This window comes from Miscanthus floridulus, chromosome 13 (assembly GCF_019320115.1).
Source record: "Miscanthus floridulus cultivar M001 chromosome 13, ASM1932011v1, whole genome shotgun sequence".
Classification (NCBI taxonomy): domain Eukaryota; kingdom Viridiplantae; phylum Streptophyta; class Magnoliopsida; order Poales; family Poaceae; genus Miscanthus; species Miscanthus floridulus.
Window position 1 is genome coordinate 69,885,510 of NC_089592.1, and position 15,954 is coordinate 69,901,463.

A 15,954-nucleotide genomic window follows, 5' to 3' on the forward strand; every position below is an offset into this window, starting at 1 on the left:
TATTGAGACTCTTCTGATAATTGTTGTTGTACAAGAACTCTGCATAAGGCAAACTCTTGTCCCAACTTGTACCGTACTACAACGCACAAGCTCTCAACATGTTCTCTAATATCTGATTAATCCTCTTAGTTTATCCATCTGTTTGAGGATGATATGTTGTACTAAAATTCAACTTTGTTCCCAATGAACTATGTACTTGTTGTAAAAAATGAGATGTAAATTGAGTACCTCGATCAGACATAATTTTCTTAGGAACTCCATGTAGACACACTATCTTTTTCATATATAACTGGGCCAACTTTGGTCCTTTATAATGAGTCTTGACCGGTATAAAGTGAGCAACTTTAGTTAACCGATCCACTATCACCCATATTGAATCATAACCTCTCTATGTGCGTGGTAACCCAACAATAAAATCCATTTCAATTTCTTCCCACTTCCACTCAGGTATCTTCATTGGTTGTAATAATCCTGCAGGTCTTTGATGTTCAGCTTTGACTCTTTGACATGTATCACATAAAGCAACATATTCAGCCACATCTCTCTTAAGTCCATACCACCAATACTTCTCTTTTAGATCCAAATACATCTTGGTACTCCCAGGGTGAATAGAGTAAGCGGACTCATGTGCCTCACGTATAATTGCATCTCATATAGCCTTAACCTCTAGTACACATAGTCTTTTTCCAAACCACAGAGTTCCATTATCATCCATACGGAAACCTGGTGCCTTGTCAATCAATATGTTCTCCGTTATCTCTTTTAACTTCGCATCCAGTAATTGGCCCTTACGTATTTCTTGCTCCAGTGTGGGTTCTATCGCCAACTCCACTACATTAGTGACAAAGCCCAAGTTCAGTTGCTCCAATTCTTCACATAACTCACTTGACATAGCTGCCACGGGCACCTCCTTGGCGTAACTCTTCCTGCTAAGAGCATCAACAACAACATTCGCCTTTCTAGGATGATAGTGTACCTCCAGATCATAATCTTTAATCAACTCTAACCATCAATGTTGTCTCACATTCAGATCTCTCTGAGTGAAAATGTACTTTAGACTCTTGTGATCAGTGTAGATATCACTCTTATGCCCAATAAGATAATGCCTCCATATTTTCAAAGCATGAACCACTGCTGCTAACTCCAAACCATGAGTAGGATAGTTTAGCTCATGCTTTCTCAGCTATCGGGATACATAGGCCACTACTCTTCCTTCTTGCATAAGAACATATCCGAGACCTTGACGAGATGCATCATAATAGATAGAGAAGTTCTTGCTCAAATCTGGCAAAACCAACACTGGGGTGGTAGTCAACCTCTTCTTCAATTCTTCAAAGTTATCCTGGCACTTTTTAGACCACACAAACTTAGCATTCTTCTCCAACATAGTTGTCATAGGCTTGGCAAGTTTAGAAAACCTTTCTATGAACCTTCTGTAGTATCCAGCCAATCCCAAGAAACTATGAATCTCTCCCACATCAGTTGGTGGTTTCCAATTCAACACATCTCTCACCTTGCTTGGATCTACTGCTATTCCCCCATTAGAGACAACATGGCCTAGGAAAGAAACTTCCTTCAACCAAAACTCACACTTGCTTTGCTTAGAATACAACTTGTGTTCCCTGAGCTTTCACAAGACCAACCATAGATGCTCAGCATGCTCTTCTTCCATTTTGGAGAATACCAATATATCATCGATAAATATCACCATAAACTTATCCAAAAACTCCATGAACACCTTATTCATCAAGTGCATAAAGTATGTAGGTGCATTGGTCAAACCAAAGGACATAACGGTGTACTCATTCAAACCATACCTCATAGTAAAAGCTATCTTGGGTATGTTAGTTGCACGAATCTTCAACTGATGATAACCAGAACGAAGATCAATCTTAGAGAAAACACAAGCACCTCTCAACTAATCAAACAAGTCATCAATTCTAGGCAACGGATACTTGTTCTTGATAGTAACCTCATTGAGTGACTGATAATCAATACACATCCTCTGGGTACCATCCTTCTTATCAACAAATATAACCAGTGCTGCCCAAGGTGACGAACTAGGACGAATGAAACCTTTCTCCTATAACTTCTTTATTTATTTCTTAAGTTCCTTTAATTCATTAACCCCCATTCTATATGGACGCTTAGCTATAGGTGCAGTTCTAGGTAATAATTTAATAATAAACTCAATGTCATGGTCAGGTGGCATATCTGGCAAGTCATCAGGGAACACATCTGGAAACTCATCCACTACTAGGTCTTCCTTTTTGATGCAATCATCAAGCTGATTCACTGTGGCTGTCGGTTGCTTTTGCAGTACAACATCGACACTGATCCTATCCCCATTCGGTGTGGTTAGAACAACTACCTTCTCCTTATACTAAATCACTACTTATTGTTGTATCATCCAATCCATACCCAGAATCACGTCGATACCAGATGTTCTCAACACAATGGGGCTCACTTTAAACTATACCCCCCTTAAGGATAGACTAGTCGGAAGACAATGATAAGAAGCTTGCATACTACCTCCTAGTGAGTTTACTAATATAGGATTTTGCATGGCACATAAGGGTATGCTATGCGTTCTAACAAATGCTTATGATATGAAAGAATGCGAAGCTCTAGAATCAAAAAGAACAATGGCAGGAGTGGAATTAACATCGAACATACCAAGCATGACTTCTGGTTCCGCAAGCGCCGTCTCTGTAGACACATGATTCACCTTTTCTGTGTTAGGTGCTGGCTTCTGAGGCGTTCCCTTCTGGTTACTGTGCTAACCCTGGGGTGTTAGCTGATTCTGCTTCCTGGGGCAATGATTAGCATAATGCCCAACTTCTCCACAATGATAGCATACGTTGGGGGTGCTAGGCGCGCTGGTCTTCATGGGAGTGTTGTTAGGCATTCCCTAGCATGGTGCCTGTTGGCCACTCTGCTGCTAGGGATGTTAATAGCCATTCTGCTGCTGGTACGATGGATGCTGCTGGTTTGGGTTGCGACTCCACTGATTAGGTGGTCCCTGATACCTCTGCTGGAAGCCTTGCTGAGGGTTGGTGCATGGACGAGTATTACTCCCAGAGGCCTGTCCCTGAAGCCTCCTCTTCTTAGCTTCCATCTCTTTGCGCTTATTGTCAATAACAATAGCGCAGTTCACCAGCGTCTGGATATTGGGGTATGTATTGGACATAAGCTGGAGTTGCAGACCACCATACAGACCCTTGAGAAAATGGTGTTGCTTATCAGCATCATCAGCCACCTCATTCGGAGCGTAACATGATAATTGAGCAAATTTGTCATGATACTCAGCTACGGACATAGATCCCTGCTTCAAAGCTCTGAATTCCTTCTGCTTGAGCTCTATCAATCCATCAGGTATGTGGTAGGATCTGAAATTCTCTCTAAATTCTTGTCAGGTGACAGGAGGAGCATTAGTGGGACGTCCATACTCGAATGACTCCCACCAGTCTTGAGCTTCTCCCTGGAGTTGTCCTGACGCGTACAACACCTTCTGCTGGTCATCGCACTGCGCTATGTTGAGTTGCTTTTCCACTACACAAAGCCAATCATCTGCTTCCAGTGGATCAGTGGCATGTGAAAACACCGGGGGACGGCCCTTCAAGAATTCACCACGCTTGTCACGCGGTGCTCCACCAATTGGTTGATTCTGCTGATTCTGCACCAAAGCTTGCATAATATGTGTCTGCACTGCCAGAAGTTGCTCAATTGTCGATGGCGGCGGTGGTGGTGGATGTGGGGGAACACCTCCACGACCTCGGCCTCTTCCTCTTCCAGACATCTAACATCCAACACAAATATTCAAAATTTAGATATTTCCAAGTTATAGACACTTATATAGATATAGAATACATTCTGAAAATTTTCTGGACGAGTTCCAACATAAGCAGCTCTGTAAAACGGTCATATATAGAGTTCCAGATATCCAAAAGAGGCATGCTTTACATGGATGGAAATCTTAAGAAATTATCTACAACTTTGATTCAGACCACATGCCCAGATTCTGTAGTTAGGTTACTAAAAAATAGGACACAACTGAAACTATTCCAGATTCCAGACTGCGTAGAAACTTCAACTTAAAACAGCTATATCTCTCAAACCAGATCAGGTATAGGGGTGATTCTAGAGGCATTAGAAAGATACTTAAGTCTAGTGGCTCCCATAAAAATTTCATAATTTTTGGTCAAGTAGATTTAGATTGGCACTGTGATAAGGGCAGACTGCTTCAAAAAAATAGATCCAAGAGAACAAGATATACCGAACCCAACTATTTATTTATTGACTCAAACCTTAATATTCTTAACTATGGAACTTGCAGACATACCCACAAAGTTCCAGCACTCATTACAAAAATCCAACTCACACATAAACATAATAATAAATCAACTAGGCACACCAAAGTTCACACCGCACTACTAGACTCGACTTGACTCAACTTGACCCGTGCTACTAACGTCTTATTACATAGAAAGGAACTCCAACACCTATGGGCGAAATTCATGGGGAAGCTCCTCATAGATCCTTGGTAGGTTGAGGCACACCCTTTGTCCATCTATCACTTATTGGTATCTCTTAAGGGCCGCCTCCTGTGCCTTCAACTGATCTTCCAGCCGTCGATTCTTGTCTACTAATTCATAGGCATAGTGCACCATCACTTTAGTAGTGGAATCCGTGCCTTCTGGGTCCATTATTGCCCATCCCAAGTCAGGAAGCGATATTGATCTTCCTTCATATCATCAAAGCGACGACCACGGAGACCCATGCAGGCTACAGCGGCTACATCTTCTATGCTATCTTCCATGGTGACACAGTGAGTGTGATGCGCATAGTTCGAGTCTAGCTAGTATGCTTCCTTTTATTCATCCCTGATGGAGATGCACCCCCTGGTCTTCCAATAAGTGTCCTCCAGAGGATGCATATGCTCATTGTAGACGTACTCCACAGCTGCGTCCCAATCACCGTAGTAGGTCTGAAGAATCCCCATAAGTCGGTGGTGCGAGACGAAGGATTCACATGCTGGCTTGTACCAGATCTTTGTAGTCCATCCCATGGCAGGGATCAGCTCATCCTCTTGAACGGTGTCCTCCTCATCATCATCATCAGACAATACAATGACCTTCACTTCTTCGGGTTCTTCTTCTTCAGGCTCTTCATGGAATGGCTCTGGTGTAGGTGCAGGTGCTAGCGAATCAACTTCTTGCTCCTGGGGTTCCTCCTCCTCATGTGGCTCCATGAGCTCATACAAGCCACGAGACGGGTAGTAGCCTCCGATGCTGATGCGAGCGGTCTTATTGACACCAGGCATCTACAGAATTAGATCTAGTCAGGTTAGAAGCAAAAATTTTGTAATAGAGTGAGGCAAAAGAAGCATAAAACTTTAGTAAATATCAAGGGTAAGATGGGAAGCATGAAATGAGTGAAGCAAAAGAAGCTAAAACGACCATTGCTAACTAGGCTTGCGTCCTACAGTCAACACGGCTCTGATACCAATCTGTCACACCTGATTTTAAGGATAAAATGGAATGCCTAATCTTATGTGCGCCCAAAGATCAGTCACACACATAAGCCGACAAATTATAAATAGTATCATCACAAGTGTTTATTACATCACAAATAATAAGATATAGTCTTCACATAAATGTAGCGGAAGTATAAAGAAAAATCTCTCATGGATGCTCCATATCACAGGGACGTCAACTGGTTGACCACAAGTCTAGTATTCCTCAAGAAAGTCGTCATTACCATAGCCATATGTTACCCATCCAGGATTTTTATCCAAATAATGAAAATAAACAAGCGTAAGTATGTGTCGTACTCAACAAGTATAACATAGGGTTTATAAGGCTCAAAAGGCTTGACACTGGTTTAATAGCATTTAGCTTTTAGTTGTCACAATTTTAGCATAAGAGTAGCAACAAGTTGTTTCAATTCCAAAGTAAAACACATGATCAATGTAATAAAGAATAATGAATAGCATAAACAGATAATTCTTAGTGATCATCTATTCCATAAGGGTCCAAGGCTGCTTATGACCATGAGCACGGCTGATATACTAGTTTTACACTCTGTAGAGGATGTACACTTTCACTGTGAGTTGTGATACCCATATGCCTGGGTTAATTGCTCCCAAAACACTTCCAAGGTGAGCAGACAAGGTTCACTATGAAGCCTTTTAAAGGTTCGTCTAACAAGTTATGGCCATTAGTTTCACTCGGCAAACAGATATAGAAACCCCCTGTCGAATGGCATAATTCCATCACGGCTATACACATAAGAGTAGAGATTGTCATATACCTGATTCGTCAAGTCATTCTTATGCCATAAAGGTAACCTCTAACAAGCTAGAAAAGATCCTCATGCTGAGCTAAAGTCAGAGCCATGTAGCCCACACAGTTGTACTGTAAGTCTCGGATGTTCGCTTACAGATAAGTCCTTAGGGAGAGAAATCTATAGCATTTAAAAAGTAGCTAAACACTCCAGCCCCCTGTTTCCAAGTTGCTAAAAAGTCATGTTATAATGTTTATTGCATATACCATTAGTCATGTTACAAGATCATGGTTTAGTTGAGCACTAGCAAAGCTACCTAATGCATATCCCATAGGAGACAAGGTATAAGTTCAATTCTAGGGAATCCCTATCAAGTTGACACATGCAATATGAGTTAAATGTATTAAATTTTATAGAAAATAAGGATGATCTCATGCTATACTTGCCTTGAACAAAGTGCTCCTGCTGATCCTACTCGTCAAAGTAGTACTCTTGATCACCCACGAATTGCTCACCGTCTGTACTTGATAATCACAGCAACATACAAGAATCCAGAAGCAATCATGCATAGCAAACAAAAGCTATAGATTAGAACAATACACCAATAACATAAAATCAATATGAACAGTTTGTAAAATGAATCTACGTCTCGCTATGAACACACAGACGCGGAGATCACAAAAAGCGAAGCTAAAACGAAGAGGTTATGTATTAAACAAGATTTTCTTTAGTAAAATAATAGATTAAATCTAACCTTAAATTTTAAAAGTTGAAAATATACTTAACAGTAATGTGAACATGTAGATTGCTCAATTACGAACCTAACGCAACTTGAATAGATCAAATTGGAGTTAAAACAAAGATTTTATGGCTAAAACAAGATTAGTGGCAAAACTATAAATAGATGAAAACGTATTTTGGATCTAAACCGAAAGAAACTACGCTTTTAAAAGAAGAAGGCGTATTCTAGATTTGCACATTGGAGTGCGGGTTATGATATAGAAAAGTGCAAGGACTCTTTAGCATAAATGCAGGGACGGCGGGTTAGAACTTAAAATCTTGCGGGGGGCTCTTTTGCAAATTTCGCAACGAAGGGGTATCAGGCTCTGTCAGCCGTTGGATCTAACTTGGATGGGTCAAATTAGACAGAGAAGGGGAAAAGGGAAAACGTCGGCCGGAACTGTAGGACGCGGTGGAATTCTTCGCCGGCGATGGGGATTTCTTGTCGGAGAAATTGGGGAAAACAACTACGGAGCTTAATCTGGCTCAGGATTGGCACTGGGAGATAGATAGGGAAACGGCGAACTCGTCTCTGCAATCTACGGCGGCTAAGATCGAGCAGAGGTGGCTGGCGTCTAGCAAAGGCGGCGGCGGAGTGACGGTGGCATGGGGTAAGCCCAAAACACAGCGAGATAGAGAGGGTTAAGGACTTGACGTGCTCACAAACTCAACGCGAAGCTCGGGGATGCGCTTACCGTGACGGAGGAGCAGCTAATCGGCACGACGGCGTTGAACTTCTTCTCGGTGGAATCTTGATGGCGACGCTAGGGCACAGGTGACGTGGTGGCTTGCTCTAGAGCTTGGTGGGGCGAAACCGGCGCAAGTGTCAGTATTTAAGAGGCTCGTAGCGTGGGGCCAACGCTACCGAGAGGGGGCGTAGACGGGGCGGACACGGTCGTGGCGGAGTCCGTGTCGAACACGAGCTAGAGGTCGAGGATGGAGCTGACAGGACGGTCCCACCTATCGGCGTCAGCGAGTGAGGGGTCGGGCGGTCAGTCACAGCAAGAGAGGACGTGGTGCGCTGCCTGCCGAGCGACTGCGGCCTAAAGCTGGGCTGCGGCTACGCTGGGCCTTTGGGCGCGAGAAAAGGCCGAGAGAGGAGAAAGGAGGGGACTTGGCTGGCGCCAGAGAAGGGAAGGTCGAGCGGCCTTCGGGCTGCGGAGGGAAGAAAATAGCTGGGCCGCACAGCTTGCCGGGCCGGCTGGGCCAGAAGAGAGGGAGGGAGAAAAATCCTTTCTCTTTTTCTTTTCTTATTTTTCAAACCAATTTTGAAATATAAATTCAAATCAATTTGAAGTTTGATTTCAAACCACATAGTTCAAAAATAATATGCAGCAGCATGAATGCATAGATATGTATGTAGACCTATATTTGATTTTGATTTTAACAAAGTTATTATTTTTCTAAATTTCAATGCTCACAAAATGCATAATTAAATCATTTTCTCATATTTTAAAACCATGCAAATTTTAGGGTGTTACAAATTCAAAAGCTAAATTTTAGCCAGCTAAAACTTGTCACAACTAAACTTTAACTGTGGTGTTTGATTCTCCAGCTAATTGACTCAGCTAAACTTTAGCTGAGCTTAGCTTGATTGAAGCAGCTAAACTCGGCTAAACTTTAGTTTGTCTTTTAGCTAGCTAAATTTAGCCGGCTAAAATATAGTTTGCGGATCCAAATAGTACATATAACCATGGAACTAACACTTTTAGGTGACCATGCGTCGCACTAAGGAATAACCCTTCGTTATTCCATAGGCCATCTCAATTCTCACCACAAAAGCAACATCAAAGGTATTGGACACCAATCGAATAAAACAACTTGTATTTCTTTTTATCAATTGGAGTCTGCTAGTCCTCGGTGCAGGTTATGAAAACAGGTTGCAGATGTAAATTAAAAGAGCAGGTGGGTTCCAAAATGACAAGATTTTTGCAATATGGTATTGCAATCACAATCTGGCAATTTGCAAGCTGAAAAAACACGCCCTAAAAACCTAGCACCTTTACTGTTTTAGCTCTTCTTCAATTCTATCACGAGTAATATACTTTTTTGTCTTTAATTTGCTAATACTTTTGGCCTTTGGGAGCCATAACTTCATATATTACATATAAAAAATAAAAATATGGGAAATGGGAATTTTCTAGCCTTCCTCAGACCTCAGTGCAGGTGTACGTTTCCTTCAGACATTTCAGAGACTTTTGTGGTCGGAGAAATGCTTTACACACTTTTACTCCCAATTTTCACAAACAATTGAACAAAGAAATGCCATCTAGAACGCTCTAGCCAGTACCAGGACGCAGAGAAGTAAATATACTAAGTCGGCAATTCAGCGAGTTTGAGTCCAATTTCGTCAGAGATGCTGACTGATATGATCTCGTTATGACTGTGGTCAAGCAGGCTACATCCAGATGCATGCATGCACCTGAATGCATATAGATTACGGTGGACCTCTTTCTGTTGGATTGCTTCGTTAGCCAAGGAAGCTCCATTGGCTCCATTGATTGGAGCATTATCCAGTTCTCCCCTTTCGAGGCTGGCATCAGGGGCTCGAATGCTCGATCGATCGATCACTTTTGCGTTTCAGGATGTGGATAGCATCGCCAGGTCAAGAAATTTAAGGAGGCGAAAGCCGACGGCAGCCTCCATACGTCCGTCCAGTCAGAGCTACCGCGGCGTAGCCGAGTGTCGTGGCGCCCCCGCGGCAAGTCAGGCCTCCAGTTGCGGCTGCCCGCAGCCCGCGAGCTCGATCGCCGAGCTCTTCCGTCTTGCCGGGAGTGGGACTGTGGGAGGATGGGAGCAACCGCCGCCGCAACGGGTTTTCGTCGTCAACAGCACCACGCCGCCGCATCTCGGCGCCTGTTGGGCTGCTGCCCCGGCCTCTTGTCTGCGCGGGACCTACGTGGCCCCTTTATCCACATCGCATTAATGTGGGGGCCTTCCTCAGCATTCCCTGCCTCAACCACCGTGCCGGCGCCGGCCTATATATAGGGCCCCGGCGAGCCCACTCGGCACAACCAAACACCACCCAACCTCAGATAAGTGAAGCACTCGCAGACAGATGAAGCAGTCGAGCAGATTGTGTTTGCTCTTCCTCGTGGCGCTCTGCACCACCCTGGCCTGCGACCTGGTCCAGGCACAGGTCCTCTTCCAGGTACGATTGCTGTGCACGTCAATGTCGTCGTACGTAGAACGACGATCTCGTCAACTTATCATGCCACAATCTGTGCACGTACGTGCAGGGGTTTAACTGGGAGTCGTGCAAGCAGCAGGGAGGCTGGTACAACAGGCTCAAGACCCAGGTCGACGACATCGCCAAGGCCGGCGTCACGCACGTCTGGCTGCCTCCACCCTCGCACTCCGTCTCGCCACAAGGTACTTTCCACTGCCCTACACCTCAGGGCTCAGGCTCAGCAGAGTACTGGAGTACATCCATGTTTGTTGACATATATAACTCTTAACAACACGACGACCATCTCGGCAGGCTACATGCCGGGGCGCCTATACGACCTAGACGCGTCCAAGTACGGCACGGCGGCGGAGCTCAAGTCCCTGATCGCGGCGTTCCACGGGAGGGGCGTGCAGTGCGTGGCGGACATCGTCATCAACCACCGATGCGCGGAGAAGAAGGACGCACGCGGCATCTACTGCATCTTCGAGGGCGGGACGCCCGACGACCGCCTGGACTGGGGCCCCGGCATGATCTGCAGCGACGACACGCAGTACTCGGACGGGACGGGCCACCGCGACACGGGCGAGGGCTTCGCGGCGGCGCCCGACATCGACCACCTCAACGAGCGCGTCCAGCGGGAGCTCTCCGCCTGGCTCAACTGGCTCAAGTCCGACGACGTCGGCTTCGACGGCTGGCGCCTCGACTTCGCCAAGGGCTACTCGCCGGCCATCGCCAAGATGTACGTGGAGAACACCCGGCCGAGCTTCGTCGTCGCTGAGATATGGAACTCCCTGAGCTACAGCGGTGACGGCAAGCCGTCGCCCAACCAGGACCAGTGCCGGCAGGAGCTGGTGAACTGGGTGCAGGCTGTCGGCGGGCCCGCGATGGCGTTCGACTTCACTACAAAGGGCCTGCTACAGGCGGGCGTGCAGGGGGAGCTGTGGCGGCTGCGCGACAGCTCCGGCAAGGCGGCTGGCATGATCGGGTGGATGCCGGAGAAAGCCGTCACCTTCGTCGATAACCATGACACCGGGTCCACGCAGAAGCTGTGGCCGTTCCCGTCCGACAAGGTCATGCAAGGCTACGCCTACATCCTCACCCATCCAGGAGTCCCCTGCATCGTAAGTGCTCGTTAATTACTCCAGAATCTCCAAGTTTCACTCCCAAATCAGACGTGCCTATAGCTAATCCGCGGGGTACGTGTGCATGCATATCCAGTTCTACGACCACGTGTTCGACTGGAATCTGAAGCAGGAGATATCCACGCTGTCTGCCATCAGGGCGCGGAACGGCATCCACGCCGGAAGCAAGCTGCGGATCCTCGTCGCGGACGCCGACGCGTACGTGGCCGTCGTCGACGAGATGGTCATGGTGAAGATCGGGACAAGGTACGATGTGAGCAACGTGATCCCGTCGGATTTCCACCCCGCGGCACACGGCAAGGACTACTGCGTCTGGGAGAAGGGGAGCCTCCGCGTCCCGGCTGGGCGGCACCTTTAGCAGCTCAGTCTTGTGCTGCAAACACAGCAGCACAACACTGAATAGTCCCCAACGTATTTTCCTATAACGAGGATTTCCTGAATTTTGATTACCTTTTTCTAGTTCAATTCCATATATATTAATTCCGCATGTACACACTGTCACAATCAGATAAATAAACAAGCTTGATCTCATCAACGTGTATGTTACCCTCAATAATTTAGATTAAAGACATTTGTTTGTGTATTAGGCCCTCGGTACTCTCGCTGCTGGGCGACTGAAACACAAGATATCGACTACTTTCTCCGTTCCAAACTATAAGTCGTTTTGACTTTTTTGATACATTTATTTTGCTATGCATCTAAATATAATAATGTTTAGATACCTAGCAAATGTATGAACCAAAAAAGTCAAAACGACTTATAATTTGAATTAGATGGAATAGATAGTATCGGGAGTCGAGTAAATCACGTTGATCCACTCCAATCCGATATGATTTCTCTATAACAAACTAGAAACCGTAGATTTAAATTATTTGGCATTCCCTCTATAACCCTACCCCGAACTATATAGGGGGGGGGGGTTTAGGAGAGACCCATTCGACGAATTAACACCACATAGATAGGAACCTAGGCAAACTCATCAGCACCCCTGTAAACCCGAGCATACATGGCAAAGAGAAGCATTCTCTACTGACATAGGGCACCTAGTACTTGAACCATTATAAATCTGTGTATCATGTGCGCTACTCCTATGATTCCCAGCACACAAAATGCTGATCTATTTATCGAATGATAAATCTTACGACAGTTAGCGCGCTAGGCAAGGAACTTTGTGCGCAGATTCCTTTCAAGTCCTTCAGATGAGAATCATCTTCTATAGAAGCGACTATGACACCTTCGCTTCGGGCACCATAATTTCCTTCGGCAGCCTAGACTATGTCACAGATCAACTTGGTGATCTGTATCTGCAAGATCCCGAGTCGATCATGCAGGAGGAGGAGCTACACTCGCTCTACATTTTCCTCGCCGGACTGGAGGACTCCATGGTCGATGGTGCACCTACACTCGCACGCCACATGGATCTTTACTGTCGACAGAATATCGTCGGCAGTCCTCCGAGGGGTATCCCACGAAGGTAGATTGATCGGCAGAGGTGTGCGTAATCAAGAACAAGAAGGCAACAGAGACACAAGAGTTAAACAGGTTCGGGTCGTCAGCGCGACATAATACCCTTCCTGTGGTCTGTTGGATTGTATTGGCTATCGTATGATATTGCGTGTGTTTAGAGGGGGGGTCCCTGCCCACCTTATATAGTCTGAGGGGCAAGGTTACAGGTCGGTTAGATCTAGGAGATAACCGGAAAGTAATAACAGATTACAGGAATCATGGGATCATACGTATCCTAACAGATCTCGTAGTATCTTCAGGATATCTTCTCGGTGTCTTGCGGGACGCGCCGAGCAGCGTCGTGCTCCGCAAGGCTTCGTCTTGTGGGTTGGGTAGGGGCGCAGCCCATGTGGTCTGCCGTGGGTATCCGGGGTCGTACCCCCCACAGCTAGTCCCCGAGCGCCTTGTATCCGTTGTGCAACGCCGTCTTGAGCTTGTCCGAGCAGGTACGAACAAAGCCGAGCAGTCAGACTCATGGTCTGACCACCGTAATGAGTTGCCGAGCAGTTGTGAACTATCGCCGATCAGTTGTGAACCGTCACCGAGCAGTGTATCCCAAGTAAGGCTCACCATAAGGATGTAAGGAGCTCAAGTTCAAATTCAAAAATTTCCTCGTAGTGGACCAAGTGTGCCCACTTAGAGTCCAACCATAAGAAAGAGAGATAGTCTTCTTCAACTTCATTAGGCGCGGAGTCTTCCAGATTAAAGCAAACACACTCACCGTAAGGTGAAGTGTGCCCACTTAGTCTCCGAGCCTGACAGTAGGTGACGCAGTCATGTGGTGCCAGGGTCCATAGTAGAAGAAAAGCAAAAGACCAGTCGAGCAGATAGCCAGTCCTCGGGCGAAACCCCGAAATGATGAAAGCACATTCACCGCAAGGTGAAGTGTGCCCACTTAGTCCCCGAGCCTGACAGTAGATGACGTGGTCTGTGGTGCCAGGGTCAGAAACAATAGTAAACAGAAAAAAGTCCCCAATGTAGTGAGGAACCAAGTCGTACAGTAGGAGTTACTGAGCCTTAAAGGATTACGGAGAAGTCGGTAAATATTCGGTGAGCAGTAACAAATTGCGGCGAAAAATGGGCGATATGGGCTGCAATTGTGCGGAAGCCCAGGTAACGGCCTGTAACACCTCTGGTGTTTTGACCTAGCACTAAAACTTAACATGTCATCATATGCATTGCAAAGCATTCATAAAGTAGAAAATTTTGAATGCATTCACTAAATAAGCTTTATTTCATAAGTTGTTATTTTATGTGATGTATGTGATCCAAAACTTTAAATAAAGATCATGACCACAAGGGTCAAATTTCATGTGATCATGTGAGACCATGTGTCATTTGACTCAAATAACCCTAATGGGCCATGTTACTGGTCAAAAATCAAAGTTAAGTAAAAAGGTAAACAAATCAAATTTGAATTCAAATTCAAACCATGAAAGTCCATTTTGCCCCTTCTGTCTATTTCAAAATCCATTTGGAATTTGGGGGTGTGACAAAAGTAAAGTTGAAGATTATTTTATAAGGATCAACTTTGGTATTCAAAGTTTTTAAAGTTTACATATAAAATTTGGAGTAATTTTGAAATGATTCAAATGCTCAAATGCACCCCAAATTCAAATTTCAAAATGGAGGCAGAATTTGAAAATGTTCATTTAAGCAAAGTTGTAGAACTTGAAATTTTGATCAACTTTTATTTTTGGAGATTTTCAACTTCTTTAGAAATTTTGGGAGTAATTTGAATTTTAAAATGGATGGCAATTCTATAATTTTTGGGTGAATAGTACACGACCACCGCCCCACCGCCGGCGTCCTTTATCCGGTCTTCCAGACGCGCCCGTGGCCGCCCTTGGCTTCGCGCTGGCATGGTCTGCTCACTGCGTGTCGTTCCCTCGCTTTCCTAGCCGCGCTATAAAGCTTCGACGACGTTATCAGCTTTTCTCTCTCCTCTGTTTCCCGACGCCGTCGCCTCAGCTCCGGCGAGCTCCCCTCGTCTCCTCAGCGCAAGCCAGTCTCGGTAGAGCAGTGTTCCAGCTCTGCCTCCTCCTTGTGAACCCATCCCACCAACTATGGTTGTCTGAGTCCACCGAGAACCGCCGCTAGCGACCCTTCTTCCTCGCGGCCGGTGACCTCACCCGAAGTCCCGTTTCACCACGGCCAGCATCATCCGGTGAGCCGTTGCCCTTGCTTGTTGTCTCTACAGCTTCGTCTCAATGCTATGGTGCTTAATCCATCCTCGCTTGGTTGTTTTGTCCACTGCAGTCACCAGAACTCCGTCGCCGATGAAGTCTGCTCCGCCATGATCACTCTCACCGTCGAACCGTGTCACCGTAGCTCCTCCGGTCTTGTTCTTTGCTTCAACACGTTCGGGGTATGCTACTGATGCTTCCTGAGCTATTTATTTGGTTGCTACCGTTCTCCTATCGCCGGCACAGTGCTGCCGTGCCACCACGTCCACCATGGCCGGTGTAGTGCTCGGTTCTAGCCGCGTAGGGTCTCGGTTGTGCCACCAATCATTGCGCCTTGTCGTAGTGATCACCGTAGTGCCTTTGCCTTCGCCGTTAGACTCACCGTCGGTGAGATTGCGTCGGTCAGCGCCATCATCGCCGCGGTCAAAGACGAAGGTTAGGGATGACAAGTGGGTCTCGTATGTCAGCGACTGTGTAGTTCAAATGGAATTTTTCTATTTTCAGAAATGGATGAATAGTGTCTATTTTTGTTATTTTTGTGTAGATTTATTTATAGCTCCAAAAATTATGAAAATTTTTGTGTGACCTCTCTGTGATGAATATGATTTAGGAAAAATATGAAATATTGGTTTACAGTACTTTTTGAATGTGATGAAAATTGCTCAATTAATTGATAAATGTAATTTCCATGATTTTTGTAGGCCACTGTATAACTCCAAAAATTATGAAATTTGTTTTGATACACTAATTCATCATGAGGAAGCTTACATAAAATTTTGAGGTCATTTGGTACAAGTTCATTTTTAGCTTAATTCCAAATTTAATTCAAAAATGAATAAAAGCAAACCCTAAGTGTTAGGTTAGTGTTTGATCTTGTTTTGGTCAT

General features: G+C 45.4%; 1 protein-coding gene across 1 annotated transcript; it reads left to right on the forward strand.

Annotated features, from left to right (window-relative positions):
• The first annotated feature begins 10,090 nt into the window (after positions 1-10,090).
• On the forward strand, positions 10,091-11,796 carry LOC136500363 (alpha-amylase isozyme 3D). The gene is made up of 4 exons (XM_066495701.1): positions 10,091-10,216; positions 10,305-10,437; positions 10,547-11,355; positions 11,453-11,796. Exons 1-4 carry the CDS (start codon positions 10,124-10,126, stop codon positions 11,732-11,734), a joined length of 1,317 nt encoding a protein of 438 aa, XP_066351798.1. The 5' UTR covers positions 10,091-10,123; the 3' UTR covers positions 11,735-11,796.
• Positions 11,797-15,954: the final 4,158 nt, after the last annotated feature.